General features: G+C 37.1%; 1 protein-coding gene across 5 annotated transcripts in view; it reads right to left on the bottom strand.

Moving 5' to 3' along the window:
* Positions 1–1492: 1492 nt before the first annotated feature.
* The window catches only part of PARN (poly(A)-specific ribonuclease), a 41996-nt gene continuing 21336 nt past the window's right edge, over positions 1493–22152 (bottom strand). For 3 of the 5 annotated variants that reach the window (XM_059862036.1, XM_059862034.1, XM_059862038.1), the window contains 6 exons: positions 19682–19768; positions 15068–15142; positions 9436–9625; positions 5039–5104; positions 3204–3397; positions 1493–1645 (listed from right to left, as the gene is read on the bottom strand). In XM_059862036.1, the coding sequence (XP_059718019.1) occupies positions 1593–1645; positions 3204–3397; positions 5039–5104; positions 9436–9625; positions 15068–15142; positions 19682–19768 (665 nt within the window). In that variant the 3' untranslated portion in view covers positions 1493–1592. The remainder of the gene's footprint in view (positions 1646–3203; positions 3398–5038; positions 5105–9435; positions 9626–15067; positions 15143–19681; positions 19769–22152) is intronic. The other 2 variants (XM_059862037.1, XM_059862035.1) reach the window with 1 other exon arrangement.

Genomic DNA, 22152 nt, shown 5'->3' with positions numbered 1-22152 from the left:
CCATGTGAATTACCTCAATGAGAGATGAAGACTCCATTTGACTGTTACTAGGTAGGTGTGGCACATATCCTGAGAACTAAATTTACAATTGGTTTGGATACTCAGGATGAAAGTGATTTAAGTATTTAGTTCCAAGGTCATGAGTCTTAGGGAAGAAGTCTCTGGATTCTGGAGAGCAGAAGAGTTCAGTTACTACTTTTCCCTTGCATCACTAATACCAAGTCATCTTTCCCACATTTTAGTGTGAGAATGTGATGACAGAGCTGCTATTAAACAATTATAGTACTTCTGGGAGTATTCTAAGGTTAGAAATGCAACATTTCACATTTAACATCTTGAAACTATTTTTTCCCTTTGCAATGCAAGTTCACAATCATTTCAAAACTCACAAATTTTGACATACCTTCAAACAGGTTATTCCACGTTTAACAGACAGTGGTTCCCACTTTAGTGTAAATATAATATAATGAAGCCCTCTTAATATTCCACTCTTCCACAGAAATGCTTCTGAATTTGCTCATTTGTAGAATTCTTTTGTTTTCACCCCTCCAAGGGAAACACACAGCAATTTAAATTTATGACAATAGGCCTGCTTTTCCTGGTTACATTTCACAAATATCTTGAAAACAGTCCATGGAACAAAAGGGTCTGCTACTTACAGGATGACAAAAAATTGTCATATTAGGAAGAAGGAAAACAAAAAAAAAAAATCTCAAACCATTTCAGACGCTAATAAACACAAACCAATTCCTAAGAAAATGTCTTTAATTTTCATGTTATGGAAATACATATTTTGGTTTTATTTCCATGATACAAAATTTAAATATCAAACATTTTCTGAAATCTACCAATGCAGATCCTTTTTTAAACAAATAAAGGGCTGGTGCAGTTAGCAGGTTTATCACATTTACCAAAAAACATTTTTTACAGAATCAGGATTTAAAAGTGGGAACAACAGATGTGAAAACAAAGAAAAACTACCTCCCACCAGGAAATTAATGTTTGAGAAACTTTTAAGTTACAGTTTTTTGAAAGGGTAGGTATGTGTAAAGCTGGTATTTAGATGACTCCCACCTGCACTGGGGGTGGGGGTAGAGAACAGAAATTCAAAAAATGTTCCCAGATAAAGTAACAAGTAGAAAGCAATAAGTAAAACTGCAGTTCTACCTGCTTCCAGAATGCTGACAGCATACTGAAGCTGCCTGAAAAAACAGTTAAATATTAGGAGAGCTGTGTTCACTCCCCAAGCAAAGGAAACAGCCTAGCACAAAATCACAGAGTGCCAGTTTTTGTACAGTTCGTAGCCAGCATGCCAAAGGAGGTGACCAAAGAACATTGAGTCTTGCTTCTTAAACCAAACATCAGTTACAACAGCAAGGATTTCACAGGATCAACGACAAGTCATATACTAGGTGATGTACACACGAGTAAACTGACAGTGATTGTTCAAGAAACAGTTTAAAATAATTAAACTGATTTTCAGGACACATACTGCTTTGTTAACACCACTTTATTTAAATAAAGTATGGCTTCCAAGAGGTGTTTTCTCTCAACTGCTTTCAATCGAATCCACTTTTTAAGGCAGTTATTTCCTACCATGTTTCAGGGACCTCAAAAATTCCAGTGGAACTAGTTGTGAGGCTTCCTAGAAGACAGAATCATGGAATAAAAATTACATCAAGATTTTTTTGTTGCTGTTGTTGCTCTTTCAGAGGATATTAAGAGATATTTTCCTATAGAAGGAGGCTCTAGATACGTTACTGGCAAGTCAATATTTACAAAGAGGAACCAAGAGACTGTTTATGAACAGGCATTAAAAAAAAAAAAGGGAAAAAATAAAGGTTAATTTCAGGTTTCTTACATAAATGGTAAATAATGTATTTTTAACCCTAGTAATTAGGTAATTTTGGTTTTGCAATTACTGGGATGATAAAGTTAAATACTATTTTCCCAAGTGTACTTGCCATTATTTTTATTTAGGCTGTTAAGACAGGGAAGAACATTTCCATCCCAAATTAATTGGAGAATAAAGATGAATCATTAATACCAATAACACATATTCCCACAATGGCAAGTAAGAGCCTGAATTTTATACTCAGAATTACAGACACTCCTGTCATTTTGCATATGCTTACAGGCCCCAACTGCCCTACTGAACAAAAAGAAGAAAACAATTTCCAAGCACAGCTTTTGAATTAGCTAAGAAAGATTTTACCAAGTCAGGAGAAAGGATGTCTGGTGTACAATACTACTTTCTGGATAAAAGCTGCTAGTGCAGTTATTGAAACAAAGTTTTAATTATGAATATTTGAATATACTTCAATGCAGGCAGTGCTCCAGATGACTAATATGGTATGGTCATCTGGACCAAATTAAGATACGATTTCATTTTTATTATAGTCCAATTTCTGCAAGAGATTACTAACAAACATTGAAATAGAATCAACAAGAGATAGATCAATAAAATTAAAACATTTTCACATTTAAATTCAGGTGATCTAAGGATAGTTATTTCCTTTTTTTGCACAAGCTGCAGTAACTCACAAACCAGCAAAAATTACAAGGTGAAACATCATCTGATTGTAACCTGCCTGCATTTAGTCAGACGTTCAGTTCAAAGTATTTTGGCTAAAAAAATATATAAGTATTAAAATCTGAAAACATCCACCTTTACATCAACCCTAGGTGAAAAGTCTTCAGCCAAATAAAGCCCAATAAAGGTTATTGGTTATTAATACACTGAATGTATTAATGCACACATCAAAACAGAGTGCCCTCAATTTTGCTTACAATATGCAAAACACATTGAGTAGCCTTAACTACAAAGTCACATAAAAAAAAAAAAAAAGAATACCTAAAAAAAAATTTTTAAAAATTTTTTTAAGGAATAAAGCAAGCAAAAGTAATAAATCAACTACATTCCGATCCCTTTGGTTGGTGTCAGACTGGGTTTTGGTTGGTTTTGAGTTTTTTGGCTTGGGCTGAGTTCTTTGGTTTTTGATGTTGTTTTGGGTTTGTTTGTTGAGTTTTTTTCAATTTTTATATGATGCAGTCTTCAGTTTTAAGAAGAACTTTGAATGTAATGGAGTAAGTTACTGCTAGAAGCAATGACTTTCAAGAAAAGAATTTCAGTTCTTTTCAGGCCTAGAACATTTCCAAACAGAACAGAACACCATGTGCATTAACATGGTTCCAGCACTTACCTGCTGGAACTTGTTCTGTCTTGATCTTTTTCAACTTTTTGGCTCTCTTCTTGCCATCTGGAAGGGACTCTGCACAGAAGTCTGTCTGATCATTTTCTGGATCTTGGCCTTCTCCCTCCTCCATATCATCAGAAACAGTTTCTTCCTCAATAGGACTCATGCTTCTCTTTCCCACTGTACTGGTACCTGTGAAACTGGAACACAGAAGAAAGATGATTGGGAAGAAGTCAAGAAGATGTAGGTGCATAGGTGCACATTGCTGTACATCTATTAAATGCTTATGAAGGTAGAAGACTAAACTGTGGTAAGTGGTGTACCATGAAATTACATTATCTGAAAGATTTGGCCTAACTATAAAGTTCCTCAACTTTGCTATCTAATCTGATCTTATGTAGATCAAGGTATTAATTTTTTGTACTACTGATGTCTCAGACTTGGCTGCTATTGTGGTGAGATCACTCATCTGAAATGTAATTAAATCAGTTCTCTATCTCTGCACAGTTTTACATTTTATTCTCATAGTTACACAAGCTCTTTAAAGCACTCAATAGACACCAAATCATGCACAACTGAAGCCTCAAAACCACATCTTGAAACTGAAGGAGTCTACATGCTAACTTCACCTCTCTCCTGGAAATACAGGTAGTTCTAAAAGCATTTATAGATAAAGGTAGAGGAAAACATCAAGCTCCACATATAAAATTTAAATCTGGCTTTCAAGTGCAGAGTCCTGTTATTCATGGGACCAGTAAAATAAAGAGCACAAAAAATTGCACACTCATTTCATTAATGGCATTTGAATGAAGTCTGACTAACAGAGTATGAAGATGAACTCAGAGCTCCACTCCATTCAGCACACACTGAAATAACCTTGTGTAGGCTTCTGTTCCACTGCAATGTTATTGTTAAATTTCCTTAAAAAACTGACAATATTAAAATCAAATTAGAATGAGTATAAAACAGAATGAGGTAGCAAAGGAGCTAATTAAAAAACAGTTCTCATTATGAACTTCTAGATATGTAAACACCAGCTACTTAAATGTCTAATATAATCCTTTTAGAACAAGCAATTTTAAAAAGGGTAGTTTTAGATTTATGAACTTTTATTTTTTAATTAGAACTACACAACATGGCTGTATGCATCTAAGCCATGTTCTATTCTATGAGTTAAATAAATATTAATACTAATTTATAAAACAAAGCTTTACAAGGCATTTTTTTTTCTTTTTAATCAACAGCAGTGAATTACAGTGTTTCAATAAGGTTTCAGCTAAAGGAAGAACTGTTAAATTTTGCAGTATACTTTTGGCTTTGAAATGGAATTTTTTCAGCTGAACATTTTGCAACTTAAAACAGAATCTGTCTGGGATGTCCAAAGGCAATAAACAAAGATGAAACATATGATTACATCTCATGCTCTTACATCCACTTTAGGAGCACAAACACCATTTACTTTGATGAATAGCTGGCTTTTCCTCCAAACATTCATACACAGAAGGCCCTCTTGCATGATTTCTTGCAAATCATCATTTTGAGTCATACCACAACCACCACCAATAAAAAGCTGGATAGAACTGTTAATCCTATGTACACACTTCAAGATTGCAAAACAGGCAAAAACTAGGGGTGGAAAGAAAAAAATCTAGGGAAGAAGGAGCATTAGGAAATGAAAAACTACTCTTTTTTAAAAATACAGTTTAGAAAAGCTTGTAAGAACTCTACTTTGGGGAAAGCCATTCTGAAAAATGCATTAGGAAGAAAAAAACTCAGGAACCATAAGTTATGATCCCAAGATTTCTTCAGCACTTGGCTCTCAAAAGCGAACTTGCACTCACTGTAGGAAGAAGATCCCTTCTTGAATGGTCTTATGGCTGAATTTAACATTTTCCAACATAAGGCTCCTGTGAAGTTATTGCAAATAAAGAAGAACAAATACTTGACCTTCAGTGCACATTTAGCTGGGTACCAAAGAACAACATAAAAATTAATTTTAGACCATAGTCCTCCTGCACATACCTTATGGGGAAAAAAAAAGCCCACCACCAAAAAGTGGCATCACAAAATACAAAATAAACATATTTTAGAATGAAGAACCATTATCTTCCTTTCTCCCAAATAATTTTATTTTCTATTCATTCATTGATTGCATGGGTTCTAGAGGGGAAGGGTTAATTTTTTTATGTCTTGTTCTTATTTAATCTTAAATAAGATTTAAGATTACAGCAACATTATTTATGTACTTAGCAGTAAATGAGTATGGTTGCATATATTAGTTAAGAGCACTACTCTTAACTAATGAAGTTCAGTTTTCTACTCATAACAGTTATTTTGGATGTGTCCACATATCTGCCTCAACTTCTTCATTCAGCTGAGAAACAGCTGAACAAAGTTCAGGATTGGAACACAAGAATAGCCTTCAGTCATTGCCCAATGCAGACAGACCTCTTTTAAGATCCTTATGACAATTTAGAGACACAGAATTAAACCATCCTCAGGTTTCAAAGCCCACCTGTACAACAGCTATCCAGGCAATAACTCTATTTTTTTTCTAGAGAATATATTTCAAGATGTACTAAATAGCAGCAATCCACCTAGTACTATGGTAATTAAATTGAAAGAATCAGCAAGTGGAGGGGATCAAAAAGCAGGAAAACAATTATGATGATGTAGGATTCAGCATTTTCTGTTTTGGAAAAGCATGTCTGAGTTTTCAAAGAAACACTTCACACAAGACATTTGTAACTGGCCTGGATATTTGAGGACCTACAATTTCATTTACACAAAACTAAGTTCTCTTGACACTTGAAACAACATTGAGGGGTGGGAATAGATACTGATCCATCCTAAAAATCAGTCATTTCAGCTGAAGAACAGGTGAATTCACCTAAAATAACACTACATGCAGGAACACTATAATAATTTACTTGCAATATTTGTTATCTATACCCTAAATACCTCAGCTTTTGTAATTCCTATTCTTTAGTGGGTAAGAAACCACTATAAACAACCATTTCTGTAATAAACCAAAAGAATCATCATCAATAAACCAAGAAGAAACACTTGCATATTTCAAAAATTGGATAATCTTTGGCAAAATGAAGACATTCAAGGAAATGGTGCTACAAACAGCACCCTGACTTGACAGAAGATGCAGCACTCACAGTTTTAGGCAGAATATTGTATCCTTTCCTTGTACTTCATACAAGTCTTTTGGCATTGCTCTTACTCTTCTTTACTCTTTCCAGATGATGATCAGGAGAATAAGGAAGTACAAATAGAGCAGGGTACCTAGTTTTCCACAGAGCATACCCTATCTGACTTTTCCTGCTATGGTTTAACAGTATTTTGCTACGGAAAAGCTCTTAAAGCCATGCATTTAACAGTCATGGCAGAGCTGGCAGGCAGTCATTTGCAAAGCACAACACAGCCAGTTCCATCTGTTTCCTATGTGTGTTCTGAATAGCAACAGATTTGGACAAGGGGATCTTATTTACTACTTGAAGTTTTGTCAACTGCAGCAGTTTTTCATCTACTTCTCCATCTTACATTAACAATTAGGCATGTTTCCACTGAAATTAATTTTTACATTTAAGGGTTGTATTGAGTTATATGCAAGGGATACGTATTAATTATAAAAAATTTTACCTTGTGACAGCTATTAATACTATTAAACTTGATTTTCTGAAGAAAAGTTCCTCTACAATACAGAACTACAGTTTTATCAACAAGACAAGAATTAAAGAACCTTTGTTACATACTTATCAATCTGTCAATTTAAGACAAAAGTTCCTTACAAGAAATACTCAACAGCTTCCTTACTGAATGAAAAAGTAACCAGGACACATTGTCATCATGGAGACAAACAGCTATCCTGCAGCTGTGCTCCTTGGCAGAAGCTGATGCAGCAAGCTCATTAAATAATAAATAAATAAAGGATGTAGTAACATGAAGCTATTATAAGGGATCAGCTGCTGGATACATCACAGTGCTGAGTGCTCAGCTAGATATGACTTCAACTAATCTGGACAAATATACATGCACACATACATATTTGTCCCAATTGTTTATATAAATATTGATATTACATTTATATTAAATTATTGTATATAATAGATAAAATAGAAATATTTTCTATACCTTTAGATATAAATATTTTTATATACCTTCTTCTGGAAAATAAAGTGTTCGTCTTGAGTGAAATCAAAGACCATGGTTTGCAGTTCCACATTCTATCTAAACAGATTACACTTCAGAGGAAGCATTTACAAAATATAAATTGAGAAAAGAATTAAATGTAACTAGTAAAAAATAAAAATAAATGAAGAAAAGCATGTAAAAAATTCTGCATGAGAGGGAATCCAGGAACAGAATCAAATCACTTTATTAATGGAATAATAAGAGAACAAAAAATTAGTAACATCAATTATAAGAGATCTGTCAACAAAATAAAGGCTGCTATCCAAGGCTATCAAGTTGTTGATCATGTGAAAACAAAAAGCTACTTGTACAATTTTACAACACTAGGTGAAAAAAAGATATTAAAAAAATTCAAGGAGAGTAAGTGCTTAGACAGACAACTCACTGGAGTATGTCAAACTTTTAGAGAAAGAATTTACTGAAAATTTTGTTCTGCAATTTTCCAAATGACATATTTGTGCTGGATCTTAAACATCTTTGCAAGACAACAGCAAATCAGCTTTCTGCATTTCCTGTTCTTCATGAGTTGCCATCATTACCATCTGCCTGCAACCTGTGAGGTACCCAAACTCCAGCACCCATTGAGAGGAGACACTTCCTCTGGCAGAAACAAAACTAGAACCTAGTGTTTCTTTGCAGCAAACTCAAAGTGTACTAAGTATTTCTATTTAATAGCCTACACCTCAGTTATAGAGCTAAGCCTTAGCCACCTGCAGGCTGGTGCCAGGAGAATCCTTAAAGCGCCTCATCTCCTCACAGCATGGACTCCCCGGGATCCCTGAGTACAACAGTTCCATTAAACTAACTGCATTTGATATGGATTGTATCATCATTCCTCCATATGTTTTTTTGAATCAAACATGTCTATAACACATTTAGAATTCCCATCACGACAAAAGCCATGAACATCTGACAGCTTGCCAAAATACACACCTGCAAAATCATAAGGTCACGAGAAGAACAGAACAATTTTAGTGAATTTGTTACTTGACAGATTAACATTTACCGGAAGATATAATGAGAATTAAAACTTAATGCAGCATTCCAAGAAAGATAAAGAAGAAATACCTCTGCACCGGTTCTATGACCACCAAATTTGGTTTGTGTAACCACAGGGAAGGGGGGAGAAGAAGACAAAATGCCCCAAAAATAAACCAAAACATCTGCTTAGAGAAGTGTAACTTACACACTCACTAAAACTTATTCTCACGTAGAATTCAAAAAATTGGGGGGATAGTGCAGGAGAAGAGAGGGGGAAGAATAGCAATAACTTGATAAGCTATTTATACAATTATATTAACACTAAAAATCTCTTCACATGCTCAGCTACACAGATGACTGAGAAAGAAGCTGCCTGTTACCACCATATCCAAAACCTGTCATTAATATCAATGGATAACATGGAACAAGAAACACACACAGCAACACAGGGAACATACTGTACCAGAACCAAAAGCATCATGTCCTGACTTAATATTGAAAATAATGAACTAAAGCCCTTTTCAAGCTTTATACTAAAAGCTTAAAGCCATGCAAGTATCATCATTTGCCATCCTATTTCTGAAGCATAAGGAAAACTTCATCAGGACTGCTCTAGAAGAGAATTTAGACCATTCTTTGTGGCACTATTATCACCATGGAAAGTCAGCCCAAAACCAACATGGTCTTTAAAAGGATATATGATGACAACTAAGTGTCCATAAGACACAAGCCATTCACAAGTGTCATCCAACTACAGAAAATTATTTTGAAGTTTTGGTTATAAGAAATTATGCTGCTACATCAAGCTCAGAAACTGTGATGTGACCTGCCCTCAAGATCCCAGCATTTAAAAGTCTGTCTGATCACGTTTGTGATGAAATTCCCTCTGTTCCTTTACCTATCGTCTCGTGACAGCTGATGTACCACTGCTGATTTATATGCAAAGTAATATATTCAGAAAAAATGTCCTGTATTAGTTAAGAACCACCTGACAACTGCTGGATTTTGGATAGAGATGCAGTAAGAACACGAGCTGGCAGCACAGACATCTCACCTGTTAACACAGTAGTATCGACTCTGGGAACCGTAAGGTGTGCACTGGGTTTTTAACCTCTTCCTCTCCATCTCCTTCCAACTATCTTCTGTACATTTTCTCTTGGCCTGTTTTTCTTCGTGTTTTTTCTCCACATATTCTGCATATGTCTGGATCCTATAACTTTCAGCATACCGGCTGGTGTTTACAGCTATGGAGGAGGAGAATGATATTATATACAAAACACTTAAATGACAGCATGCCCTCTACTGAAATAGCTTATTTTGAAAAGCAGAAGGCTGCAAGCTATTTGCTCTGTTCATAAAACAATTTCTAGTTCCATTGTTAGCAATTATCAAACCCAAAATGCCATATTCTCTAGAAGTCACAATGTCTGAACTAGATGCTCAAAGCTCTTCTCAAAGTCCGACTTTGTGCAAAAAGAGTTAAATCTACTTAAGACATTTCTTTTAAATTAGAAACGATCAATTCTTCAGTCGTAACCCTCTTCCAGATTGCTTGTTGGCAAGAAAAGATTTCCCGGATTTTTTCCCTTTTAGTCTCATTACTTAACCCAGCAGGTTTATTTTGCAAGTCTGCCAGGAAAAGACGACATTTGCAAAGCCTTAGCCAAAATTCTGTTTGATTGCTGTGAAACATAAGCTTATTTGAGCTGCATTTTTTGTTGCACAAGATATCCATGGAAGAAGCACTTAACTAACAGCCAGCTGGTTCCATCCTTGCATCTTTCTAATGTCTGATCTCCCTTTAACCAAAAAACACTTCAAGTTCAAGGTAGAAAGATTTCTGTCAATGCAAAATTAGAAGCACTTTAAAACTAAAGAAAAAAACTTTCACTGCCTCCACTCAGTAACAATTTAACAACATTCCTTCAAGCCCCAGCATCTTCACGGCTCTCAGCCTTTAGTTTAGGAGCCAAGCTCTGGCCTGACGCCATCCCTGTAAGAGATGAATCAGCAAATTAAACTGACTGTCAACTGGTGTCTTCTGCTGCTTTTAGCCTAGCTCTCTGAAAGAGAGCATTGTAAACCAACCAGAAAACCAGTTTAAATGTAAACAAAACAAAACAAACCCCCCCTCCAACTCAGACTGTTTTTCTGCACATTTTAAAATACTGCCATTGTAGTGGAGACAAAAATCCTGATTTTATTATGTACTTCCAATTTTTTAGAGCCATTTCAGATGCAGATCCCACTCAGGGATTCTAGCTGAGCTGTTATAAATACATGTACTCTGTGCTACCTCTGGTGCAAGCGCTAGAGATGGTAAGCTCCAACAGCAAATTTCAGAAAAGGTGAGGAAGATGGGAGGATGTATTTTTTTCTCCTCTTTCAGGATGGATTATCCATCTGTATTTTTGCTGTGTAACAGTGAAATAGATATCTATAACACCTGCCATGGTATACAGATGCTGCTGTTGCAACATACATAAGACCAGGCAAGAGTGTTGACTATTTAATTTTAATCCCTAGTACAGACAGCAGTAGTTATGATTAACAGCCCCATGAGATAGTTGCACTAACCAACAAGTGTCAGACATACCTCCTTTCATTCCCCTATATTTGTTTTCAGCTGTGAAGTTACAGGATCTGTTTGTAAGAATTAGGACAATATTTATTGCCCATGAAGTTATGGGGCAGGCATCATGAATGAATTAATAAGGCTCACTGGAGTTTACTGCATGCCAGCCAACATTCCTTGGGGGAAAATTTGTTTAGTTAAACTCAAGCATGTTTTTACTTGCTAAAATCAAGCACAAAGTTACCATGGATCATCTGATACATAATAATTTGTTAAAACACAACAACATTATTTGTTTTGCTACAAGATATGAGCCAAAAAGTTATGGGTCTGCCATTTAATTCCCTGATAAACTCAGCCCTTTCTCAAGGAAGAAAAACAAATTATTTGAGGCCTAAATATAATTCTAAAATAAATCTGTACAAGAGTCAGTATTTTTGTACAAGGTCAACTCTGCTTTCTTGAAATAAGGCATGTATTTTACAGAAATCCATTCATATGGTACATACAAATAGCATATATATTTAATATATAAAATGTTACATGCTGAATATTTTGCTTCATCATTGAAAAACTGAAATGAAGCCATATGGAGAAGTCTAAGGAGCCACTGAGATAAAACAATCTTGCATGGTCTTGAACTGAAGAGCAGCTCCTTGTAGGAGTTTAATACATCTCCTCTGATGCTTTTTTGATAGATGCAGTCCATACTGCCAAACAAAGCAAACACCGTTAGGTCGTTCTGCACCCCCAACAGAAGAAATGTACTGCTAGAATGCTCTGTGAATTCTAAAAAACTAAAGAGAACTCAGGGGGAGAACCTTTCTGTGAGAAATCTGACCTAGTAACCAACACCATGTGGCTGCATTTCACATTGACTGCAGCCCTAAAGCTTCTGTCTCATAGCAGAATAACAGTAATTGCAAACTATTTTAGGAAAAGCATTTCTAGAGGATGCCACCTTCCCTCATTACTAGGGAAGACATCAAACAGGCTGACTGTCATTGAGTGGTCCAAGAGGAATGTGTACAAAGATACCTTTTTGTCAAGTCCTTGCTTTTATGCAGAGCAACATCCTGACAGATGGCCACTGACAAAATTAAGCCTCTTAATAAAAAGACAAATATATTGGTGAACTGTATAGGTAAAAGAAAAGCCACAATATAGAAATACAATAAACACACAGAGCTATACAGATTAAGGCTGCAATACTAAACACTTAAGCTTATGAAATACTTCAGTAAAATTTCACCTGTGAAGCCTTTAAGAGACCTCTGTATGGATGCTGCATTAACCTTATCTGATCATGCTCTCCTTAGAACATGGGAGCACTGCCTCAGCCAGAGCAACAGTGTGCAATTAGTGAGCAACTAAGGCAGTATTTTGTTTTACTCTCAATACTCACCAAATGGTTCCACAGCCTTATATATTGACTACTAGGGCTATTCATGCCACATGTAACAATCCAGAAGTTTGCCATGATGACAAAAGTGCACATGCATAGTCCAATATTTCAAAGTAAAACTCAGGAGTGGAAGTAGCAGTGCTGTGTGCCTATTTTATCAACAGAAAGCATAAGACTCAACATCCCAAATCAGAGGGAATCTTTTAAATTAACCTAAATGGAATTAAACTGTCCCCTACACAACATTCAGGGCTGAGTTCTTCCACAGCAAACGTACAAATACACTCCCAGAGAAGCCATAAATCCTAAAGAAACATGTACATGATCATGTAACCATGGACATTATCAAGGTGTAAGCAGAATTCAACTATACTTTGTTAAATATTAGTGAAATTGTCAGTGTAACAATAATGGCCCCTTTTGTTAACCTACATACAGTTTTCAGTCTTTCAAGCATACCTGGACAATTTCTGCTGCAAGGCATTAAAATGTTAAACACACATGACTAATCAGCTGGCCTGAGTATCTTAAGTATATGGGATAAGAGCAACTATCTGCAGGCTGTACCCAAACTGCTAACACCAATTTGTACATGGTGCTGCCCACCCCTTTGATTTCCTCTCCTGTATCAACTTAAGATAGAAGGTGCCTATACTGACTCTAAATATCAGCTCAAAGTCAGAAACCTCTTTAAAAGATGAGCATAGAAGTACACCCATAGCAACATCTTGCCTTGTATTTATATTGTTTCACAGTCCTCCAAGACTTTTTACAAAGTCCAGAAGATGCAGACATTTATAGGAACAGATTAAAAACCAGGTCACATTATAGTTATTCCTAGGTTCTTCACTTAAGCATATCTCACTAAATCACAAGTACAAACAGTGACTTTTATTACCAAAACAATTCATTAAAGAATTTAAGATGAGGGAATAGAATAACAGAATTCATTTTGAAATGTATTAATTACAGAAAAAAACCAATAGACCCCAAACCAATGATATACCAAGAATTTTAAGCAATTTTACAGTAAAAATGACACAATTTTTGGCAATTGAAGTTGCATTAATTTATCAGCTTGGTTGACTCACTGCTTTCAGTATATGAATTTCAACTAACCTGATTTCATGAAAATCTATGAAAGACTATAATCACCTGAGCTTTCAAACAAATAACATTTCCCAGCATGTAGGCCACAGAACAAGCCTCCCTGGTTGTCAAAGCACAAAAAAAGACACAGAGCAGTGCCAGAAAGATTAAATTTTAATAATACAGTTCTTTCCAAAATATGTACTTGCTATAACCAAAACAGAACAAAAAAAAAATCAAAACCAAACCTAACAACAACAACTACAAAAAGTAGGGGTGATAATGTATACGCCAAGCATTTAGACAATGGATAAGTACCTGAGGTGACAGCAGTGGAGAATTTACTGCAGCAACATCTAGGAAGGCTTTAATTGACATAATTCTTTATCTGGAACTTCTCATTTCATTCTTATATCTATATATGGATGAAGAAACAATGGCTCTTGCTGCTATGGAGCAATTGCTATAAGGAGGCTGCTGGTGAGCCCTCAATATCCTCTGCAGAGCTATGAATGTATGAGGAAGTATGAAAAACACTCCCAGGATGTTCATGAGGAATTACAGAGATGCACGGATTGTACATCCAGACCCTGAAAGCTTCTTTAGTTGAGCTTAGTAAGGATAGATGATGGTAAACTCAGTGGGGTTTTCTGTTTTATTTCTTTTTTTAATTGTGGGAATTCTGTCTGAATAGCTCTTAAGTGCAACTAAATTTTAGCCAGTTATTCAGAAGTGCTACATACACTGCTGCTCTCATTGGCCCCACAGCATTTGATGCAAGCGTTTCAGTACATGGGGTGACACTACCAGAACATATCCCAAATGATCATCTATAATGGCCTACTTCCAGCCACTGTTCCCTTAAGTAAGGTTATGGGTCAGAACTCAAATAAATGCCCAAAAAAACTAGTAAAACCACTAAGAGCTTCTGGATTCAACTAGAGTCAATCAAAATCTTTAAAAAACTCCACTCCAAAGCCCCCCCCAAAACAACAAAAAATCCCCAAACCACAAACCGAACCTAAATGCCAAAACACCAAGAAGACTGTTTTCCCACATAACTAACAGCAATATTTTCAAATGTTCCAATAAAAATTTAAAAACTTAGGTCTGGAGAGACTGCACATTGCTCATGCACAGACTGTAGGCACATTAGCAGGGCAGGCTCTTTGGACACTCGTATTTTGCATGTGTTCTACAATAGCACCAAAAGGCTTCTCACTGCCTTTGTTCCTTGTAAAGGTAAACCAAACTAAATGTGCATCAGTCCAAAGGGTACTTGGAAGTGAAGACCACAAAAGTCTTTGACAGTTATACTCTGTGCAAAGTAACAGTAAACAGCCTCAATAACAACTGCACCAAGTGAAGAAACCAGCACTATTCTACCTATGGGTTCAGGTACTTGGAGGATCATGGAATGAAACACAAAATTCTCAAGCAAGTCCAGTTTGGGCTTGTCTTTGCTGCCACCCATGTGCTGCTGCTGCTGCTGTGGAAGTCCAGTTCCTCCAAGCAAGTCAGTGGCTTTGCCATTAGAATCACAGACCCTGCTGGCTCAGAGCATTTTGCAGGAGCCAGGTAAAGTCTTAAGGCTGAAGTAAATCCAGCAACACTCACCTATTTGTACTTGCTCTGGCTGGCTCAGCGAGACAAATGCTGATGTATCATCAATCCACGAAACCTGAATGTTACCTAGAAAAGCAAAAGAAATTTTTATGACTATTTCTATTTTAGACTCAGTCACAGATTTTTATCTGATATGCCATGACATAAAAAAGCCAACTAAGAGTAACTGCACTTGAGAAGGCTTTTGTCTGCTGTACAGGTGTGTAGTTCATACCCAGCTGCACAAGGGCCTGGTGTTCAGAAAGTCAGGGCAGCATGAGGGTCTGTACATCCCAGACCCTCACATCCTCCCTTCACGGCTTCTACATGAGTCTACAATATAAACTGAAATGATTTTCTGGGAATTTCAGCCCTTTACTCAAATAAATAACAGCTCTCTGAGTGATGATAAATTCCAGTTGAAAGGGGTAGGTAGAGAATTGATCACACAAACAGAGAACTCCACTGCTGGGACACTAAATTTTCAAACTCTGATTTGTTTGAATCCCACTATACGTAATTTCGTGGATGTGAACTAAAAACTTAATTTGAGTCAATATGAGGACAAATGCATAAAATCATGGAGCTCATTTGGAAGCTGTTACAATGGAACAGTGACTGGAAATAAGTCCCTCAATTCATCAAGCAGTTAGTGCATTTTCTATGTGAATAGCTTAAAATGTCACTTTAGCACTAAAAGAGCTCATAATCACGCAAAAGCAGAGGAAAGGATTCCCATTCCAGACACAAGGTCTTATTATAGTCTGAAATCCATTTACATCTCCTGTGCTTACATCTCCTGTCCTTATCTAAGTGCTTTACTGTTAGTACAACTCAGATATTGAAAACTGGTGCCATTTTTTTTCACGTAGACTAGAAAATCAAGTTATATATAATGTTACACCACCATTTAACCTTCAGACATTACAAGGTTAAAAACAACGATGCAAAAAGGCTTAAAATACATTTATTCTCAGTTGTTTAATCTATTGAAATCTAATTTAGTCTACAGGTTACAAGGTTATAGAAGTCTCTTCAGAAATCCAGCCAGATTATAAACAGATTTTCTAATTACAAAAAAATAAAAGCCTAGATAGATTTCATTCGCATGCTATACATTTGAGTAGCCAGCTATTTAGGAGTTTAAGTTATAATAATTTTGATCATTGCCAAAACCATAATTAATTCAGTATGGTCTCTGACATCTCCCTGTACTGAAGGGCTAAGGCTGCCACTAAGATGAGCCTACACCATGAAGTTAGAATGTCTTTAAACACTTTTTAGAACACATCAATTCAATTTCTAATAATTTTGCCTTTGAAGAACACAGAACTTTGCTGCCTATGGGTAAGGCTCTTTGGTGTAGGGAGAACATCCTTTTGGCAGGACACTAACATTTCACAACACAAACAAGGCCCGAGCTGACTCGTGATTGCAGCTCAGAACTGAAGTGCAATTTAGTAGGACCCCGACATGAAGTTTCCTTTAAAGGACAGAAATTACTGTACAAATTCATATTTCTCTAAATGCATTGATAAGTCTTTGCTCTAAAATTATTTATGCATGAAATTCTCCAATTTTGTATTACTAATAACAAAATTTTCTAAACAATCATTTCAGACATCTGAGACCGTATTCTGCTGTAACTCTGGAACACAGAAATGCAGTCCAGATTGTGTCCTTTTCCTATATATACAGTTTATTAATTTCAATCTACCTGAGCAGACAAAGATCAGAAAGAAAAATTCTCCTGAATACCTTGCAATTGTGCCCTCAGTATAAAATAAGATCAGTGATTGACAAAAAAAAATCTCCTAAAAGAATTCAGCTACTATTCAGAAGGACTTCAGCATCCAAATTTTCACCAAGTGCCAAATAAAAATAAATTAATCAAAACCCAACCTATTGGTGGCACATAATTTCAGTATCAGATCAGGCCGATGCATTCCATATGACTTCTGACTTGGTATTTTTAGCTAATAAAGGGTTTCAACACCTGCCAACATATCTTGCTTTTATACTCAGATTTATTTTAAAAACAGAATTCAAAGAAAGTCAAACATTAAATACCAGACACTGAGTTCCAACCTGAAGCAAACCACAAGAAATGCTCTCATGAAACTCTCCATGCTTAAGAAATGCTCTCTTCAGACTGCCACATTTCATCATTATTAAGAAGTAAGAATTTAGGAGAGATAAGATTAATAAATTAAATCATTCAGCAATACTGCTAAGCACTCAGTAAATATTGTGCATTTCAGAAGTATGGTGAAATGTAAATAAAGATCTGGAAAGCAAATGCAGCTGCAGTACAATATTTAGCAATCACCAGAGCCCTGTGCCAGCTCACTGCAAGGCCAGTGCAGATAAACCATGGACAGCAATGTAATGGAACACCAGCTCTAGAGAAATAAACCAGGAAATTTCTCTCTCTGCACTTCTAGAATACATCAAGTCTTCAACACTTTGAAGAATGCCACTGGTGGTGACACTGGTGGACTATGACATGAGAGTGCAAGTAAAATGTGTTTCTTCTATAAAGAAATTTGAAATTTCTCCTAAATTAGCTCAAACATGATTAAATCCACAGAATAAAATCATACTGATGGATTACATCACTGAAAAATTTTCCTTTTTATACTCTGTTCTTGTACATTTCCTACATGACTTCTATTGGTAATTAAGCAGTAGTTTTTATAATACTTTGATAGTATGAGTTTTAATCAAAAGCCCAAAGACATTAAATTAAGTAGAACTTAAGGCTATACACTAAAGCTGTATTCCAGGAAAACCTGTTTTAATGACTTCCTATTTCACATCAGCATTACCAAATAAACAATGCAAATTTAAGAATCTAATGTCTTCTAACAGACTGCATAGTGCTGCAAGTACTTGTACAGTGAAACTGCATTCACCCCTGAGACTATAAAAACATCTTGCATGAACAGGTGTTCACTTGGTATGCAGGCAGTCCTGAAGGATTTCAGAATCATGAACACCCCTTCTAGAGTAGCAAACGTAAACCAGTTCCAAGTGTGACATCGCAGCCCTTTCAGCTGTTTCACCATATTTTGTTAGAAGCTCCATGGAAGATTATAATCTGCTTCAATTAATTCTAAAATAATTTTTCTGTAAAATTTGACTAATACTGCTTGATTTCAAGACACTTTGCTTTAACTGATGTAATACCTTAGGATAATTCATGTCTGCTACTGCCTTGTTTTTTTTTTAGCTTTTGGCAAATCACTCAACCTCACTCTGTACCACTCTGCCCCTATCCACCTACAACTGGAAAACCATGGGTTCTTCTGTATTCCAGAATTTTGGAACGAATAATTTGCAGTTTGTTTTGAGATACCATGGCAAAAAGACTCTAAAAAAATACAGATTAATTACAAACCTGGAGTTTGTAAATGGAAATATGAAAACATTCAGCTCTAATATCTGGAGAGGTGCGGGCATTGGCAAGCCCCAAAGCGAGCCTTGAGCGGTGTGTGAGCGCGCCCCCTGGCGGCGGTGCCCGTCCCACGCACGGGAAGCGGCGGCGCCGAGGGGCACAAACCGCCGGGAGCCGAGGGGCACAAACCGCCGGGAGCCGAGGGGCACAAGCCGCCGGGAGCCGAGGGGCACAAGCCGCCGGGAGCCGAGGGGCACAAGCCGCCGGGAGCCGAGGGGCACAAGCCGCCGGGAGCCGAGGGGCACAAGCCGCCGGGAGCCGAGGGGCACAAGCCGCCGGGAGCCGAGGGGCACAAGCCGCCGGGAGCCGAGGGGCACAAGCCGCCGGGAGCCGAGGGGCACAAGCCGCCGGGAGCCGAGGGGCACAAGCCGCGCTCCTCACCCCGAACAGCAGCTCCGCGAGAATCCTGCCATTTCTACATTCTCGTGCCCTACATCTCCCAGTCGGGGCTATGAAATCCTAGACACTACATTGACCCCTGCTGCAGTGAAGGTCGAATGCTCACAAGGAACTGAGGGAGCTGGATGCAGCTCCAGAGACCCTGCACAGACAGAGTACCAAGCCACAAGAGACAAGGAGCAGGAGACCACCATCTGAGCTCAGCTCTGCAGCTATCCACATTTCATACTTCTACTTAGTAGAGCTACAACAGGACTACTGGTCCTCAGTTATTAACTACCCTTTTTGCTGTTTCTTCTCACTTGGATGGTTCACAATCTAGAAATCAACTTGGCTATTTTCAAGCTTGCTTGCTTGCCCAGACTCACATGGTGGAGTTTGGCTTTACACTAACTGCAGGATGAACTTTGTTCCTAAAGCCTCCATCTGCCCCACACCAATCCCCATTCTGTTTTCCCACCTATATAAACTCTTATTTCCTATCAGGAGAGGCTGTAAATAAAAGGATAAAAGATCCACAATATTCAACAAGCACCAAAATAAAGATTTCTAAAGAGCAGTTAATAAGAACAGTAATTTTCAACACATCATTACAAAGCCCACAGGACATCAAATTCAAAAATTAGAAGAAGAGATTCATCATTACCTACACTAGGAATAACTCTGCACCCACAGACTAAAAATAACAAAACAAACCAGAAGTTTACCTTATTAATAAACCCCAAAAAACCAATAACAACAACAACAACATGACAGACTATGTCACTCACCAAAGGCACTGAAAAGCTGGTATAGGTCACTAGTCTTCCACTCTTTGGGAAAAGTAACATGAAGAACATGATCTCGTTTGGGCTGCACTACAAAACAAAAATGCTTTTGTTAAAATAAGAGTCACTGCTAGCATCTTTAGAATATCCTAAAACAATCATCTAATGTGGTTATGTAGCTTTTTCCCTCCCTTTCCTTTTTAAATATGATAATAGGCCAAGATTTATGAAACTGCATCAGGTACAGTGAGAATGTGCCTGCACTTAGGCATGAAAGATATACTAAATCCTACTAGCTCATCTGCTTAAGAAATTGAAACAGCATTTCCTGCAGCTGGAAATGTCCACAAATGTAGTCCTTCTCATCCCTTGCACCAAACCAAGTTCAAGGACAGAAAAAAAAGGGGGGAGGGGGAAATCAACAACCTCTTCATGCTCCACCTTCAAAAAATTTCTTAGCAATGGTTCAATTTTTGCCATTTTTTTGCTAAGAAAAGACTTCCTGTGAAACAATGTTCAACTCAGTTTTCATATAATATTAGATACAAGCTAGAATAGGCCCACTTTTTATTATTACTGAAAACTAAACCAAGAAGAAAAGACAACGCAAATTTAAGCTCATCAAGGCCAACATCTAAAGAAGTGCAGATGACGTCTTTAGTGTATATTGAACGTCATTTTAAGGCTTGGATATTTGAGAGAGAGAATCCAAATCCAGCTGCTGGAAGAGGTAAGAATACAGCAGAAATTATTACTCTGCATCTTACTTTTACACACTTCTCCTAGTTGAAGTTCCTCATACTAGGGATGTGAGCTTTTATAACCTGTGAATTCCTATCATATTTTAAAAAGAAACAATTGGAACACTGCATTTTCAGGGACAAAGATACTGAAATAGTTCACAATTTCCTACAAAACTATTTGCAGATCATTAATCAAGCCTTTCCACAGGTATCTGCAGAGATCTGTTTTGTTATGTATGACATGTGGCTAAATCTTAAATGTCATTTTATGTCTGATGGCAGAGGCTGAACCATTGAAGTTGAGCGCTCCCCTTCGCAATGCAGCGCTCCAGTTCGTTCAGGACAACTCAAGTACAGACAGCTTGATGTGATCAGATTTTAAACTGACCACCTGGTAACACTCAGGAAAATCTTCTCTCTTCTTTTGCTACAGAGTCATAGGGACTGTTTTTCATTTCAGTGAATGATTAGTGACTTACCCTCCTGAATTCCTTTGTAATACAAACTTTTCTAGTTTCTGATCTCCTTAGCTTTCAGCATTAAAACAGGAGAACTTTCCAAGGTGCATCTCATTCATGGAGCAGGTGTCCAAAATCAGACTATCAGCCACTCGGTATTGCTAAGTGTTTTAATCTGTTTCACCTAAACAAGTTGATTAGTCTGACTTGACCAGAAACTCCCTGATAATAAATGACAGGAGTACATGAGCACTGAGAGTGCAGCCAGGCTGTACAGAGACACAAGTAGTTAAGGAAAGCAATCCCTTCATGAGCACAGGTGAAATCCTGTTCACTGAATCTGCTACTTAAACAAAAAGGAAATAACTTTTTTAAGGACTAAAATTCAATATTTTTGCATTATACAAGTGAAACAGCAAAACCCTACAAGCAACAGAAGATCAATTCATTGCTGTACAGCTTACTGAACAGAGAGTAACTCATAGTTAAATTATTTGTAATCCAGTAGTAGAAAATCATAGCATGAACAACTCCAGTTTCAGGTATCACAGCCTTTTTACACGGATTAGAGAAAAGAAACTATTCCTAACCTTCCTGTATCTGTTCATTAAATTCACAGTGAATCTGCTGTTAAAATCTCTAAATTCTCCCTGCTCGGATGAAAAGTATTTGATTATTTTCCTTTTCTTTTCTTTTTTTTTTTTGGTAGTAATTTTGTGCAGCAACTTCATTCCTTTAAATAAGTTTTTAACACACATTTTAACAAAAGATGATGAAAGTCACATCCACATATTCAATGCTATTTAACACGTTACTGAAATCCATTATTTAATGAAAAATTGCACAAACTTGCTATTTCACTGCCTGACAAACAGAAACATACAAATCACAACAGTTACCTAGTCAGCTGTGCCTCATCTCTTTTTTAAAAATACAGACCCCAAGTGCACCTCCCACAGAAACCTGGCTGTACTCTTTAGGTGGCTTTGCTCCTCTGCAAAACGGTCCCCCACAAACACCCACCAGACTGCTTCCTCAACCTACAGTGGGGTTTGCATCTCAGAACAGCAACTGAAGTGGCTACACCAGCCAGCCCAACGTGCCACCCCTGCAATGCTTTCTGTTTTGAGGCTTAGAAAGCCTCCTTGGCTCAGGTTCTCCTAGACTATCTGCATCAGTCTGTTCTACAGGAGTGGCTTTCGGATAAAAGAGACAGACTTTCAGAGGCAGACTCTTTTTTGGCAACCCTTCTTGGCAAAGTATCAAAACAATC

This window comes from Haemorhous mexicanus, chromosome 17 (genome assembly GCF_027477595.1).
Source record: "Haemorhous mexicanus isolate bHaeMex1 chromosome 17, bHaeMex1.pri, whole genome shotgun sequence".
Classification (NCBI taxonomy): Eukaryota; Metazoa; Chordata; class Aves; order Passeriformes; family Fringillidae; genus Haemorhous; species Haemorhous mexicanus.
This window is presented reverse-complemented; position numbering and strand designations above follow the sequence as displayed.